Source organism: Crassostrea angulata, chromosome 5 (assembly GCF_025612915.1).
Source record: "Crassostrea angulata isolate pt1a10 chromosome 5, ASM2561291v2, whole genome shotgun sequence".
In the NCBI taxonomy this organism is placed as follows: domain Eukaryota; kingdom Metazoa; phylum Mollusca; class Bivalvia; order Ostreida; family Ostreidae; genus Magallana; species Magallana angulata.
In genome coordinates, this window is record NC_069115.1 from 53,097,163 (window position 1) to 53,114,311 (window position 17,149).

The window sequence follows — 17,149 nt, forward strand, 5'->3', positions numbered from 1 at the left end:
CCCTGTTTCTATCAGTATTATATGTATGTGCTTTTTAAATAAACAAAAAAATGATAACATTCACCGTTTTAGTGCATATTCTGGTTATATTAACCGTTGAATTTTTTCACAATGTTGGGTTAATATTTTGCCTTTTTTCCATCTGATAAATTTTGTGTCAGGTTGTAGCCAGGACAGTTTGTAACTGATTCTATCATTTTCATGATTCGTCGATTTTATCACGCAATTTAGCAATCAGCAATATGTGCAAGTAAAACAATATCCTGTATATATAATATGGGATTGGGTTTATTCTAACTATTACCACCACATCTTTTTTGAAGTTCGGTCAAGAAGGGAGTATGTTAACAATCTGGATCACTTTGACGCTCTATTTAAGCATTGGCTATGCAGCAAATCGTGACGTTAGGTTAAAGGTTAATTGTTCGACCTTGCTTAACAAGAAGCTGTTCCATCTTCATTCAAATCTGTGGAATGTGTCCAAGTCAAGCGAGGTTTACCTTAAGGTACTTTACCTAGTATTATTTCATTTATTGTTCGTATACGTGTTTCCGATAAATTTAAAAATGAAAAAATATTCATTTGTTGTAGTTGTATATAATTTTGTAGGAAAGTGTCTTCTTGACCACTTTTGAAACAAGATGTTCGAATGAGAGGTGCTTAACACGGACATCCATGGCAAAACATGGTAGGGTGATTAAAATAATGGTATTTCATATATATACAGCTCTTACATAAATCATATATTTTGGGAAAAATTTTTTTCTGTACAAGTATTACTGAACTGTTTGAATGAATTTTTAAGAGAATACTTCTAAAATATCATTTTCCCATTAGGATTTGAAAGGCCTGTAAAGGATAATTAAATAGAACAAGATAATTATGTTGATAAAACCGTCATATTTTTATAATAAATTAATGTCCTGATGTGGTCATTTTATGTTGCAGCAGCACAATTTAAGATACAAACAAAAAGTCAAACCTAAATTTAATACTGTATTTAATTGTAGAATTCTCTTATTTTAAAAAATGTATAATTTTCTTGCTAATTTATCATGCATTTTGAATTCATCAGTTCCAGTACCTAAAGTTTGTCCAAAAGGGTGGAAATCGAGAAAGGGGAGTTGTTATCAAGTGTTTTCGGAAAAGGTGAACTGGTTCCAAGCCCAGGTAGTGACAGATCAATTTATAAATGATAAAGAAGTGTTTGATTATATTCGATAAAGTTATTAAGGTCTTCCGTTTCCAACGGAAGACCTTTCTATTATTGTGCGGGTTAAGATTATTTAGGGTCTTCCGTTTCCAACAGAAGACCCTCTTGTTATTCTACGGTTTCTTTTTAGGGTCTTCCGTTTTCAACGGAAGACCCTCTTGTTATTCTATTGTTTTTTTAGGGTCTTCCGTTTTCAACGGAAGACCCTCTTGTTATTCTATTGTTTTTTTTTATTAGGGTCTTCCGTTTTCAACGGAAGACCCTCTTGTTATTCTATTGTTTTTTTTTATTATTATTATTCTTCTTGTTTTTCCTTCTGACTTCTTTTTTGCTTTATATCTCAAAAACTATTCAACCGATTTGCAAGAAATTTTCAGAGATTATGTTAAATAGTTGTCCCTTGAAGATTTTAAACTTTCAGTCATTAAGTCACTTCCGTTTTCTAGTTACGTCATTTTTAAAAATTTCAAAAAGTGATTTTGTCCAGGACTTTTCTCGTAAACGGTTGTTTATAAAGACTTGAAATTCTCTGTAATTGTAAATCTGCGGATTTACTTATGGCAAATTTACAAAAAAAAATATTTTGTAACTTCCGGTCGAAACCGGAAGTGATTCTAATTTTTCGGAATTTTCATTTTTTTGAGCGAATAATAAAATTATATGCATGTTGTAGAGTTTGCAAAGCTAAATGCAAAACTAAAATTCGTTTTCAAATCGGATGATGCATTTCAGAGATATCGGGGTTTAAAAATTGATCTTTCCGGAAATTTTGATTCCGTGTTTTTGGTTTTAAAAATAGTGCATATTTCACACTGAAAGTAATTTCTACTGAAAACAATTCGTACTGATAATTAAACTATATATAAAACACAAAATTATATGCATATTGTAGAGTTTGCAAAGCTTAATACAAAACTGAAATTCTTTTTCAAATCGGATGATGCATTGCAGAGATATCGGGGTTTAAATATTGATTTTTCCGGAAATTTTGATTCCGTGTTCTTGGTTTAAAAAATAGTGTAACATTCACACTGAAAGTAACTCCTGCTGAAAACAATTCGTGCAGGTCATAAAACCGGACTCTGTTTTTTAATAGTTAATTAAAGTGTTTATCGATACAATTTAGTTATTTCGATCGATAATTACGTTGTTAGTTTTTATTAGTCTTATTAGTTTTAATCGAAATAATCATCGTACGATTCCCCATTTCAACTCGCCATGTTTTGACTGCGAACAAACAGCTGATAGCGGTGTGTCTACATTTTAAAAAAAAGCAAGGCCTGCAAGACGTCGATAGTGGAAATTTCAGCTCAACTAACGTATGACAGATTATAAAGGTATGTTTCAATACAGGATATGTCGTATTTACTTTTTCTTTTCAGAGTATTTGCACTTAGTCTTTTCAATCTAATCCGAGATTCCTCTGACTCTAACCTCCGCTTTTGAAGTACGTCACAATATAAAAGCGGGCGTTAGAGTCAGCGGAATCTCGGAATATTATCTGTCCAGTGTATTTTCACGGTAGCTGCAGAACTGTAGCTCTCCGGGAAAAAATAATGACAGACCGGAGAGCTACAGGGCCACCCATTGAAAAAATTGTACATGTATATTTATTGCGCAGAAAAACGTGCGCTAGTTTTGGACTGATTTACCTTATTTATACGCAAATTCTGTGAAAACAATTAGTACCATTAAATTCTTCATGCAATTTACTACTGATATCGCCTCTTTATTTGCCTCAGACTTTCTCCGAAACACGCTACCGACCTCGGGAAATCAAGTATGTTGAATTTACATCGAGATCGAGAGTCGCCATTTTTACATGTAAACAAAGTGGACCACATGAATTTACGGGACTGGTGATGGTGTTTAAAAGACTATCCGAGGCAAGTGAAGAAAGGATATCAGTAGTAAATTGCATGAAGAATTTAAAATTAAAAGCGGTGGGAGTCCTAAGGTACACAAGAATAGAATGTTGTAATTAGAGTGCATGTATGCATGATGATAACTTTACCCAAATATTTAAATATAGCAGATCTTTACAATATCGCCTTCACTGAATTTATAAATTAAAAAACTCAGGCTTGTGTTTAATTAAATAAATATATTTGACAAAGTAAATATTCAATCTAATTAAAATTAGACCTTTTGTCTCGCTCTCTATATGGTTATTGCTTGTGTAACAGGCATGTAAAACAGAGTGCGAGATGAAAAGTCTCAAATTTCATATTATATCAAGCTCAGAATTTAGGTCAATGTTCCATGATATCTATTAAACAGTCTTCTCAAGATATAAGTATTTCACAGAATCATTGTAATTTGAGAGATTAGATTATCTTTTATACATATTGATTCATTTTAGGTAAGCTTTACATGCATATCACATCTACATAGTATGTAAATAATTTTACTGCATGTGCCTCAGATCTCTCTCTCTCTCTCTCTCTCTCTCTCTCTCTCTTTTAATCTTGGCAAAGACTCATGAAACTGTCAGAGGGCTTAATTTTGTGACAAAAATATCTCGATCTTGTAAAAGAAATCCAAAGTGCATTGAATTTTAAAATGAGGATGTATTATTAATCCCTCATTTTTATGCGCATTATACATAGTATTGTTTTTAAAACATGTAATTTGTAAGAAAAAAACCCTCGCTAAATTTATTCGCAATAAACCACAGTAGAATTGACAAAACATGGTATACACGTAGCAGAAGCTTATACTTTGACACTGTTTGGATTGGTAATATTCCTAAAGTTTGTAGTTTATGAATTGAAATATTGCTGTCGCACTTCAAGTAAAACAAACTCTCTCGCTCACTCCTGCTCTCGCTCAATCTGATATGTCTATACCCAAGAAATTATTTTAATGTTATGATATTATGACTTGATATGCACATTTTTGTTTTTGTACTGGCTAAATGTTAATGTCATATATTTGGATATGTCATACTTATAACACTGTATGGTCAGTGTATTTTTTCCAAAAATATTATGTATATGTTAATGTAAACACAGCTATTACAAGTACATGTATGTTAACACAGCTACCGTAATTTATTTTTTTTAATTTCAGCTTAAAGCAGACTCTTGTTACCACATGGCTTTTACCTGTTGATTCTTGTGGTTTCAGCTCTTGAGGTTAACCTGTCACCTCTACCCACATGCATATTCCTTGTGTTCTACAGACTATCTACCGGTAATTCAAATTAAATCGGATAATGCATGAACAATAATGGAACTTTAAGAAAGCATCATGTCCTATTGTGGTTTGTTCATGTTTGATAAGAAATTATGAAAAACAAAATTAAGGCTATATATTTAAAGAAATTCATAATTGTTGTGAAAATTTGTTTTTCAATAAAAGTATGCAATTATGTTTCCTTCATTTTTTATTTTATAAAGATATTTAGATGTGTTTACATAGTTGAAAAATCACCCAACTCTTTCCAATTTTCTCCATAAGATTACATGTAGGATATGTAAATGTACATTTGACTTTTGAATAACACCAGCAATGATAATTACTTTTGAAATGAGCAAGAAACAATCTATTTTCACCCGCTTAAGGTATATATGCATAAAAAAGTAGAAAAAAACATGTCAAATTTGAACATTTTTAATGGATTTCTCCTCCTCCAGCTACCCGGGTGTGTTTGAATTTAATTTTATTTAAGGCAGATGTTGAACTTGTTGATCTTACTGTTTTAGCATGGTTAAAAAGAGACAATAAACCAGAATAGATTAGATATTTAATAAATATGATTGTTAGCTTACTTTTTTTCATGGAAAAAAGAAATCACATGCAGGAATACTTGTCTATTTAATTATTAAAATGCTACAAATCATTCAAGAAACATAAAAAGATCAAATTCTAGTATCATTGATGATTGTTTTCAAATATGTGTGAGAAATGACTCATAGAAATTGCCACAAGTTTCAGAAAATTAGGTAAAAGATTTCAAACCATGACTTTTTTATGAAAATCAAAAGATAGGGGGTGGGTATACATGTAAGGGCATTTCTAAGTTATGTGATGCTTTTATCAAGATAATATCATGTAGATGTATGTTGTATTGAATAAGGATTCTTATTAAAGGTGGTTGAACAACAATTGACCTCTAAAAGGTCAGGTAAAGATGTTTTACTATGGAGAACCCTGTAAATCTGTGTTGAGTAAAAGAAATTGGAAATGGTGGGTTCACTTAAATGGCCATATGTTTATTAAACCTCAATGGGATTGTCAATATGTGGTATACTTTTTTCTCAGAATTGCATTAGCTTTCTTATTCTAAGACAAAGACATCTGTTCATAAAATGTACTAAGTTAAAGGTAGCAAGGGACGATTCGGATAAAGTATCCGTTAATATTTTTGTAAAATTAAGGTACATCACTACACCTAGAATTATACTTTTTAAGACACTTCTTCACAAGATGGCGATTTAAATATTTTGTTGAACTCATAATATCGTTCGATTGGGTTGTATACCGTCATAGCTTAATGGTTAAAGTATTGGGTTTCTAAAGCGTTTGAGTTTTAGTCCGCCTGGAGCTTTTGTTACTGTTTATTGAATTAAATTTTTGAAAATGTAATTGTTCATCCAAATTTGCACATTTTTTGCCTATTTGACTTAAACACTTCTTATCAATTATGATATCTATCATAATCAAGTAATTTTCTGCTGATTTGAGAAAATATTTCAAGGTGTTTTGAGCCACCTTAAGAGATGCTGCACTTGAAGGCTTATGAGTGTTGCTAAGATTCATAAAATGAATTTTAAAGATCATCATTAGAGGGATCTCCCTTGTTGGAATTGGTATGCAATATGAAAACCCCTAATGTTTAATACGTACATGAGAATTGAATAGTGAAACTTGCGGCTAAGACTGTTGTGTAGACTTTACACTGTTTGTCAATTGCAGGTTACAAATGGGAGGTTATATAACTCGAAATTTATGTGGATGGGACATTATATACCTATTCACTTGGTATGAGGATAATAGCAAGTTTATTGTCCTCCAAGACAGCCACTATTTCATGGGCGAAGCCAAGTGAAATAGTTGCTGTTGAGGGGGACAATAAACTGTCTGTCATCCTCACACAACACAACAGTCTCAGTCTGTCTTTCTGTCAGTAAATAGCTATAGGTATCTTAATTATTATCCTGAAAAAAACTTTATTTGTTGGCGATGCAGAATTTCTTGATGATAAACAAATTAGAATTATCGGACTTTGAATTTAATGCTGTGATCGGATTATACCAGAGGTGTTCCGAGTTTAAAAAAGGGAAATCGTATGCTGCTGGTGAATAGCATAGAAACTATATCACAGTTAGATGGAATAGCATGTTTATTCATTGTAATTTTACATAGGAAATATTCACAGAAATATAATAAACTTTACATTTCTAAGTTTCTGACATTTGATGGTGCAACAAGCACAGTTTGGAAGGTCAAAGGTGACATCTTTTGTATCTGACTCCTTTTCGGCTTTATAACTCAAAAAGTTTATAACCGATTGAGATGAAACTTTGAGAGATTATGTGCAACTATTATGCCTCTAAGATCCTAAAGTTTCTTTGAAAACGCCCTTTCCGTTTTTACGTTACGTCATTTAAACAAAAAATTTTAAAAAGTCATTTTGTCCAGGGCGTTTCTAAAAACGCTTTAAGATAGAGGCTTGAAATTTTCAATGGTTATGATTTAGCCGTTTTACCTCTGTTATAAGGCTCGAAATGAAAATCTGTCACTTCCGGTCAAAACCAGAAGTGAATCAAATTTTTTCGAAAAATTGAATTTTTTGATCAAGTCAAAAATGAATATCTGTTTTGTAGAGCTTATTCAGCTTAATCTAACACTGAAAGCCGTTTTAAAATCGGACGATGCATTAGAGATATCGGGTTTAAAAATTGATATTTCCAGAAATTTTGATTCCGCGTCCTTGGTTTAAAAAATAGCGTAATGTTCAAAGTAAAATTAACTTGTACCAAAAATAATTGTTTACTCGTACTTGAAATAAGTAGGGTTTTTGTTAAGTCGTACTTAAACTCATTCGGATTTTGTTAAGTCGTACCAGGAATAATTCGATTTTTTTCATCTTTTTATTTTAGTTACTCCTGTTATTGGTTTAAGAGCTCTGCTTCTTACATGAACTTCCAGCTTTACTTCCGACATTAACGGAAGACCCACTCGTTGCTTTGCAACGAGCTTTGCTCTAGTTTTTTTTTATTATTATTATTCTTCTTGTTTTTCCTTCTGACTTCTTTTTTGCTTTATATCTCAAAAACTATTCAACCGATTTGCAAGAAATTTTCAGGGATTATGTTAAATTCTTGTCCTTTGAAGCTTTTAAGGTTTCAGTCATTAAATCACTTCAGTTTTTTAGTTACGTCATTTTAAAAATTTTCAAAAAGTGATTTTGTCCATGACTTTTCTCGTAAACGGTTGTTTATAAAGACTTGAAATTTTCTGTGATTGTAAATCTGCGGATTTACTTATGGCATTTGACCAAAAAAATGTATTTTGTCACTTCCGGTCGAAACCGGAAGTGAAACAAAGTTTTCGAAAAAATGAATTTTCTGATCGAATCAAAAATGAACATGTGTTTCGTAGAACTTATTAAGCTGAATCTAACACTGAAAGCCGTTTTCAAATCGGACGATGCATTACAGAGATATCGGGGTTTAAAAATTGATTTTTCCGGAAATTTTGATTCCGCGACCTTGGTTTAAAAAATAGCGTAATGTTCAAAGTATAATTAACTCGTACCAAAAATAATTGCTAAGTCGTACTTGAACACATTCGGATTTTTTTTGTTAAGTCGTTCTTGAAATCGGAAATGTTTTTGTTAAGTCGTACTTAAAATCATTCGGATTTTGTTAAGTCGTACCAGGAATATTCGATTTTTTCATCTTTTTATTTTAGTTACTCTTGTTATTGGTTTAAGAGCTCTGCTTCTTACAGGAACTTCTAGCTTTACTTCCGACATTAAAGGAAGACCCACTCGTTGCTTTGCAACGAGCTTTGCTCTAGTTATTATTATTCTTCTTGTTTTTCCTTCTGACTTCTTTTTTGCTTTATATCTCAAAAACTATTCAACTGATTTGCAAGAAATTTTCAGGGATTCTGTTAAATTCTTGTCCCTTGGAGCTTTTAAAGTTTCAGTCATTAAATCACTTCCGTTTTCTAGTTACGTCATTTTAAAAATTTTCAAAAAGTGATTTTGTCCATGACTTTTCTCGTTAACGGTTGATTATAAAGACTTGAAATTTTCTGTGATTGTAAATCTGCGGATTTACTTATGGCATTTGACCCAAAAAATGTATTTTGTCACTTCCGGTCGAAACCGGAAGTGAAACAAATTTTTCGAAAAAATGAATTTTCTGATCAATTCAAAAATGAAAATGTGTTTTGAAAAGCTTATTAAGCTGAATCTAACACTGAAAGCCGTTTTCAAATCAGATGATGCATTACAGAGATATCAGGGTTTAAAAATTGATTTTTCCGGAAATTTTGATTCCGCGTCCTTGGTTTAAAAAATAGCGTAATGTTCAAAGTAAAATTAACTCGTACCAAAAATAATTGTTAAGTCGTACTTGAACACATTCGGATTTTATTTTAATTAAGTCGTTCTAGAATTCAGAAAGGTTTTTGTTAATTCGTACTTAAAATCATTCGGATTTTGTTAAGTCGTACCAGGAATAATTCGATTTTTTCCATCTTTTTATATTAGTTACTCTTGTTATTGGTTTAAGAGCTCTGCTTCTTACAGGACCTTCCAGCTTTACTTTCGACATTTACGGAAGACCCACTCGTTGCTTTGCAACGAGCTTTGCTCTAGTTTTATTATTATTATTCTTCTTGTTTTTCCTTCTGACTTCTTTTTTGCTTTATATCTCAAAAACTATTCAACCAATTTGCAAGAAATTTTCAGGGATTATTTTAATTTCTTGTCCCTTGAAGCCTTCAAACTTTTAGTCATTTAGTCACTTCCGGTTTCTAGTTACGTCATTTTAAAAATTTTCAAAAAGTGATTTTGTCCAGCACTTTTCTCGTAAACGGTTGTTTATAAAGACTTGACATTTTCTGTGATTGTAAATCTGCGGATTGACTTATGGCAAATGTACAGAAAAATTTATTTTGTCACTTCCGGTCGAAACCGGAAGTGAAACAATTTTTTCGAAAAAATGAATTTTCTGATCAAATCAAAAACGAATATGTGTTTTGTAGAGCTTATTAAGCTGAATCTAACACTGAAAGCCGTTTCAAAATCGGACGATGCATAACAGAAATATCGGGGTTTAAAAATTGATTTTTCCGGAAATTTTGATTCCGCTTCCTTGGTTTAAAAAATAGCGTAATATTCAAAGTAAAATTAACTCGTACCAAAAATAATTGTTAAGTCGTACTTGAACACATTCGGATTTTTTTTGTTAAGTCGTTCTTGAAATCGGAAATGTTTTTGTTAAGTCGTACTTAAAATCATTCGTATTTTGTTAAGTCGTACCAGGAATAATTCGATTTTTTCATCTTTTTATTTTCGTTACTCTTGTTGTTGGTTTAAGAGCTCAGCTTCTGACAGGAACTTCCAGCTTTACTTCTGACATTAACGGAAGACCCACTCGTTGCTTTGCAACGAGCTTTGCTCTAGTTCTTTATTATTCTTTTTTTTCTTTTTCTGACTTTTTTGGAACGCTATTTCTCAAAAACTATCCAACCGATTCGCACAAAATTTTCAGGACGGATAAAGCATGATCGGCGCTACATATTATAAATTTTTTAAAGGATGACGTCACTTCCGGTTTCAGATATTGACGATTTTGTAAATTTTTAAGGGTCATTTTGTCCACGCATCTCCTCCAAAACTAATCAAGATAGAAGCTTGAAATTTTCAGGGATTGTAAACGAATGTATGTAGATGTACCCCCATGCGTCCAATGATGAAAATTGCTAAAGGCCTCAAAGCTCGCCTGAACCTGAAAATTGGCACCAAATTTTTTCACGAAATTTTTGCACATTTTCTGTGATATCTTTTGATGTATAAATATTTAGTTAAAACATATCATGCAAAAGTTGTTTCAAATTACACGGGCTTTCGTTTAATATCAAGAAAAAGGGGCTGGCCCCTCAAATTAGGGGTCAAAATGGCTGTAAAGTCTTCTTACAATTACTCTTTACTGAATAATAATTTGTTATTAATTATAGAAGCAAAAATATTCATTGTTAGGCTGTTTATTTATACAGTACCATACTTAAGTCATATGTTACGTAATTAGGGGTTTCAAGGGGCCCTGAAATTCAAAACTTTGATCATTAATATCTGAAAAAAGACAAATATTTTTAAAAGCAATGTAGAACAAAAGTTGCTCAAAATAATGTTTTGTACAGTATGCTACCTTAAATGTTTTTGTTTATGACCCCATTTAGGAGTTAAAGGGTCGGCCCCTAAAACATATTTGTACATATATCTGAAGAACGGTTAACATTTCTTGAACACTTGTAGAACAAAATATGTTTGTATTTGCAAGACCTTTCATTTGATATCAAGAAAAAGGGGCTGCCCCCTCAAATTAGGGGCCAAGAGGGCTCTTATGTCTTCTTACAATAACTCTTTACTGAACAATAATTTGTTATTAAATATAGAAGCAAAAATGTTGTTTGTACATCTGTTCATCTATACAGTACCATACCTAAGTCATAAATTATGTAATTAGGGGTTTTAAGGGGCCATAATTCAAGATTTTGATCGTTAATATCTAAAAAAGGATAAATATTTTGAAAAGCAATGTAGAACAAAAGTGGTTAAAAATAATGTTTTTAACAATATGATACCAAACATTTTGTTGTTAGTGGCCCCGGTAAGGTTGTTTAGATATCTCGAAAACGGTTGACAATTCATGAACACTTCTAGAACAAAATTTGTTTATATTAGCGAGACCTTTTATTTGATATCAAGAAAAAGGGGCTGTCCCTTCAAATTAAGGGCCTGAAGGGCTACTAAGTCTTTTTATAATAACTTTTTTCTGATCAATAATTTGATATAAATCATAAAGCAACAAAGGAGCTTTTATTAAGCTTAATTTAAACTGAAATCCGTTTTAAAATCGGACGATGCATTACAGAGATATTGGGATTTAAAAATTGAGTTTTCCGGAAATTTTGATTCCACGTTCTTGGTTAAGGAAATAGTGTTGTGTTCAAAGATAAATTAACTCGTACCTAAAATAATTCGGAAATTGTTAATTCGTACTTAAACACAATCGATTTTTTTTGTTAAGTCGTTCTTGAAATCGGAAAGGTTTTTGTTAAGTCGTACTTAAAATAATTCGTATTTTGTTAAGTCGTACCAGGACTAATTCGATTTTTTTCATCTTTGTATTTTAGTTTTTCTTGCAATTGGTATAAGAGCTCTGCTTCTTACAGGAACTTACAGCTTTACTTCCAACATTAAAGGAAGACCCACTCGTTGCTTTGCAACGAGCTTTGCTCTAGTCTTATTTTTCTTTTCTTTTTTTCTTCCTAGACGCGAACTTTGAGGCTTTATATCGTGCTCATTTCTGAACGGATTTTGCTCAAATTTTCAGGGCTAATGGACTTTACAAAACACTATCTTCATCAAATCATAAAAGTTAGAATTCCTTTTCCGTTAACGAGTTATTCCCCTTTTAAAATTTTTTAGGGCCTTTGGTTTCCAGACAAAGGCTCCGAGACTATGATAGCAGGGAATGAGAATCCAACGAATTTGAATAACAAAGACATTGAAGTTGTATACATCGGTTTTTGTTTTTGGATTACGTTCCTTATTTAGGAAAAGGTAGGGGGTCAAAAAACAGGATTCAAAAAAGTGCAAAAATTTAGACATATTTTCCTTTATATCTTTTTAACGAAAAATATTTTGTTAAAACATGTAGAATAACAGTTGTGCAGAATATCAAGGGCTTTCATTTGACACCAATAAAAAAGGGCTGGTCCCTTAAATTAAGGGCCAATAGCCCCTAAAAGTTTTTGCGTAATAACTCAAAAACGGTTTGGATTTTGATATGGATGTCGCTGGAAAAGTTGTTTGTTGGGATCTCATAAAGGTCGTAACAATATTATTTTGTAAGTGATTTGTGTAGTATGAGTGTAAAAAGCTTTACATGTTGACATGTACCTGTTTTCATTTGACAAGTTAACGAAAGTCCTTGTGCGTACAACTGGCATAAAGTTGCCGCAAAAAGTATGCTGGTTTATACAGGAGGCATTAATTTATAAGAATTTTTTTTTTTGGAGTACATGCTTTTTTTTTAGGAGTTTAAGTCATTGTTGTGAAGTTCTTATAGTGCACAATCATTAAAAACGGCAATTGGAAAACAAAACATTCTTTTTCTTTTCTTTTAAACCACAAAATATGGAATTAAAAAACTCTATGCATTACATTTTATTTATTAACTCCATGCATTTAAAATCTACCTTGAATCAGAGCTGTGTGTGTGTGTGTACCATTACGTAAGCTCTCCCTCGCCCGCGGCCGAGAAAATCGGTCACCATGCTCGCGGCTGGACTACCTAGCGGTCAGCGGTTATCTAATACACGAGAGTTGCGTCTCTCATATATGAGTTTATTTAGCCGCGAACTCAAGAATTGTTTTAGTTTTGATTACACAAAATCTTTTGTGGATTAAACGAATGGATGTCAAGTAAGAAATAGTTCATTCAATTAATAAAAGCAATGTCATTCTCTAAAGCAATAATAGACATAGATCAATTGTGGGGTTTAAGTTTAAAATATATAACTTCTATTTGATAGAGTAAGGTCATTATATTGCAAACTTTTCAAATCTTCCTTGGTTGTGAGCTGTGCGTTTCTGTGCGTTGTACCTTTACGAAATATATTCTTTGCCCACGGCCGAGGAGATCAGCGACGGCTGCATTACTTAGCGGTAAGCGGTTATTTAATACACAAGATTCGTACACCGCGACTTACACTTACATGCATATGAACGTGTTTGAGTTAATATAGCCGTATATACAAGAACTGTTTTAATTTTATGTTATAAAAGTTTGTCCTATTTGTATATATTTAATTAAATATTTGAGTGTAAATGAATATTAATGAACGATATTACTCCAAATCGGAAAAATCGTTAGACATAAACAAATGGTTGGTTTGTTTATGTAAACTCCTTTAAAAACTGTACAATTAATGTTTTAAATCAACATCCCCCCCCCTCAAATATTAAACATTTAAATGATGATCATCCCTCGCACATGGCTGAGGAGATCCGGCGCGAGTGGATCAGTGATCCGCGGTCGGTTCGTGTTCTTCTACATGTACCTTATGACGCGTTTGTGTTTCATATTTTGCACGGACACAACTATATTTTATTATGTTTTCAACTATTATATTGGTTTAAGATGAAAAGATGAATTTATTTTACTTGTACAGTTGATTAAGCATTGATTTATACGATAGCGTATAAGGTAGTTTAAAAATCAAATCAAAGTTCCATGTTACATGTTTGCGGTAGGTGCTAGCACGATAAAGGAATGCCCTGAATTGAGGCATTCGATGATTATTTTAAAAAATATTCACATGAGTTTAAACAACTTTAGATTAGATTCTATCGGTCACATATTAATCACTACTGTAGTTTCATTGTGGAAGCAAACTCATTGCTGCCCCCCCCCCCCTCCTCCCGCCCCGCTGACAGGTGCTCGCACTGGATTTTTTTTTTTAATTGGAGAAAAGATAGCAAGATCTGTCGAAAATCATTTTTGGTGGTTTCTTATGTGTAACATTTTGTTTCACTTTCCCACCCCTTTGTTTATTCGGCCAGTCTGTGTTAATTCAATTGCCGCATGCGACCGAGAATCTTGTGTCGCTTCAGCGCACACAGCTCAGAACATTTATAGCCCCAGGTCATCAATTGTTATGTAATTGAGTAACAGTTGGAAGGGTGATTTTACTACATAAAATAATAAAATCATAATATAATCTATTTGAATTGAGTACCATGCGTATAGATTCCCGTAATAATTAATTTTTTTAATACCTTTCTATGTTTACATTTAATTTTGTTCAAATAATTAATAAATTTTCTATCATTTAAATTGTGTGCTTCATCAAATACGTATTCCGATTACCTTGAAGTCATTAATTTTCCATTGGCTTTTGACAAAATAGAGACGCCTGACCATCCAATGAAAACAAATACACAGAGTTTGATTGACAGGTTTAGCCAGGTGCAGGTCTCACCCGATGTCCGAGGTTATGTGTGCTGCTTGTACACAGCCGAATGGTCTCAGTAAGAGTTATCGATGTAAATAAATAATAAAAATACATGCTTATCAAAACATGATCGTGCAGGTTAAAGTTGATTTAGGTTTGTTCCAATAGAAATCATGTTTCGCTAACTGTATTTAATATTTTTTATGTATAGCGAATTTTAATATTGTTTCAGTACTGAAACATCGCATGAAAACGTTAAATATACATGTATTTATCTGTTACTAGTCGTCTTTTAATATATATACCTTTCTTTTGTTTGTTAAAAATTCGCTCAATTTTGTTAAAGTAATGTAAAACACGGGCGCCATTTTGAAACAATTAACTTGTCAGAGAGTTCCGAATGAAATTTGATGAACGTTTCACACGGTTCTCGCACGCTTTGCTCGAAACGATTTACACGCTTTGCCCGAAACGCTAAACGGTTTACATGAAACTCTAAAAGGTTTACACGAAACGTTCCTCTCACGTAGGCCGCACGCTTTTTTGGTGTAGTAGTACGTTTTAGGGTCTGTAAATTTTGTCAGCACGCAATTCTAAACTTGCACATAGTCTTCAAAAATTTAGAAATATTTTAATATAGAAGTTATCTTTGAGAAAGGTTTACGTGTTTTGTAGGCGGGTTCAGTTTAAAAAAGAAATACAATTCCTGACATGAATCATGAGTACATACTGTTTATAACAATGCTTGCTACCCTTGAAAATTTAACTCGCCATTAAGCATCTCACTTTTTAAAGAATGTTTGAAACGATTACATAAACTCTGCTCGACAAATAGTTTTCCTAAAATATTTTCTTCCTTTCTTTGTTTCAAAACACGTTTTATATACAGGCTTTCAATCACAACACGTTTTTATAACAAAAGCAGAACTGAAAGTATAGTCATTATAATCGTTTGACACCATATAACATATATTTTCAACTCGCAGCAACAACGGAAGACCTACTCGGGGCTTTGCCACGAGCTCTGCTCTAGTTTATTTTATGTTTTGGTTGATATTCTGAGAGTACATTTTCCTCACAGATGAATTGTCGAAAACATGATAGCACGCTTGTTCAAATTGAGGATGAACTTGAAAACCAATGGTTAAAGAAACAATATCCTGATATTAAAATGGGTAAACCTTCGCATAAGATAACAACTTAATTTTAAACATAAAGATTTTTTTATGAATGTTAAGATTATATCTCTGTATATTATAAAGATCAAACTTTATTACAGAAGAAAAAAAATTAAAATAAAATTATTTTATTTTATTTCTTTTGTTATTACCATAGCAACATGGATTGATGCCGTTGATTTAGGAAAAGAAGGACAATGGATGTGGTTCTCATCCGGAAAAACCGCAGCCTATCTCCCTTGGTTCAGTGGTGAACCAAACAATCACAACTCAATTGAACACTGTGCTGTAATATTTAATAATGGCAATGAAAAATGGAACGATACAAAATGTCACTACAGCTTTTATTTCATGTGCGAGAAAAAAATATACTAGTCTACAAATTGTAATCGTGAAAATTTTATATTATTCAAAATACCCAGAGTGATTGAATAAAGTAGACATATGCATATTAAATGATTCATTTGTAATTGATAAATCATAATAATTCCTAAACAACGAAACACTGATTCTGATCGCATTTTTCCAATTTGTTTTACAACTCCAAACGTCTGGGCAGGTTGTTTTAGAAGGTTTCGGCCTCTAGTCAGTTGTTTTATAAAATATGAATAATCAATCAAAAGTAACATTTGACAGCGGTTTGACACAATCAGTATTCTATGAATTCTGATTATATACACACATATACAATGTATCAACACACAACATATAATTAAAAGTTTACTTTTTAATTTTGTAAATAGAATCAACACGTCATGTTCAATACTTTTGTATTAATTTCATGCAAATTATGTAGAGAAAGAATATGATTCTAAATAAAACAAATTACTGTCCTTACTAAAATGATTACACCGTATTTTTAACTTTATTTGGATGTGATGAATTATTACGATTCGAATTTAACAATACAAAAAACGCAATAATAAAATGATAGCTGAAATAAATCATTTATCAAATGAATTTTTAAGGTATCAGTGAAACTCTTACTATACCTACTTGAGTTTTATTTTATAATAAATCTTAATTTTCATTTTATAAATTTAACCACAAAGTGTCTACAACCTTGCTAAAACACACATTTCTCTATACAACAAGCTCTAAAAATGAAAAAATAAATATATATGAAAAGAAAGACCAAATATGAAAAAATAAAATATTAGAAATAGCCCAGATTTGGAGTTTTTTCTTCTTCTTTTATATTATATGAAGAGATGCATAGTGTAATGTGAATTGACTTATATTTGTACGAACTGACATTTTAAAACACAAAGATCTAGTACATATTCTCTTATTTTGGGTTTCTTAAATACTGTTACCATGGAGTCGGCTGTTCGTGTGTGTTACGATTCAACAATACAGTTTGTCTCATAAGAATAAAAAAAAGTACTTTAAGAGCTGTTACTGCATATTTGTTTTATTATGATAAGTACTTCCTGGTACACTGGTACACGGAACCTCTAAGTGTGGATAAAGATGTTTTCTACATCTCACTAATATAAGATGTAATATGGGGCCTTGCATTCGATAGTTTCAAAGGGAGTCATCATTCATT

At 32.0% G+C, this 17,149-nt stretch overlaps 1 protein-coding gene across 2 annotated transcripts; it reads left to right on the forward strand.

Annotated features, from left to right (window-relative positions):
* The first annotated feature begins 277 nt into the window (after positions 1–277).
* LOC128186229 (C-type lectin mannose-binding isoform-like) lies at positions 278–16,210 on the forward strand. 2 transcript variants are annotated; one of them, XM_052856008.1, is made up of 5 exons: positions 278–506; positions 610–688; positions 1,076–1,149; positions 15,501–15,594; positions 15,755–16,210. In XM_052856008.1, exons 1-5 carry the CDS (start codon positions 342–344, stop codon positions 15,970–15,972), a joined length of 630 nt encoding a protein of 209 aa, XP_052711968.1. In that variant the 5' UTR covers positions 278–341; the 3' UTR covers positions 15,973–16,210. The 2 variants fall into 2 exon arrangements, with proteins under 2 accessions (XP_052711968.1, XP_052711967.1); XM_052856007.1 differs by having other exon boundaries at positions 1,076–1,170; positions 15,755–16,207.
* Positions 16,211–17,149: the final 939 nt, after the last annotated feature.

What these genes read in the sequence shown, in the direction of transcription:
- LOC128186229 (XM_052856007.1), top strand. Translation starts at nt 342, where the DNA reads ATGTTAACAATCTGGATCACTTTGACGCTCTATTTAAGCATTGGCTAT. An exon ending in TGAACTGGTTCCAAGCCCAG is followed by an intron (nt 1,171 to 15,500) that starts GTAGTGACAGAT and finishes TTTTCCTCACAG; the next exon opens with ATGAATTGTCGAAAACATGA. An exon ending in ATATCCTGATATTAAAATGG is followed by an intron (nt 15,595 to 15,754) that starts GTAAACCTTCGC and finishes TTATTACCATAG; the next exon opens with CAACATGGATTGATGCCGTT.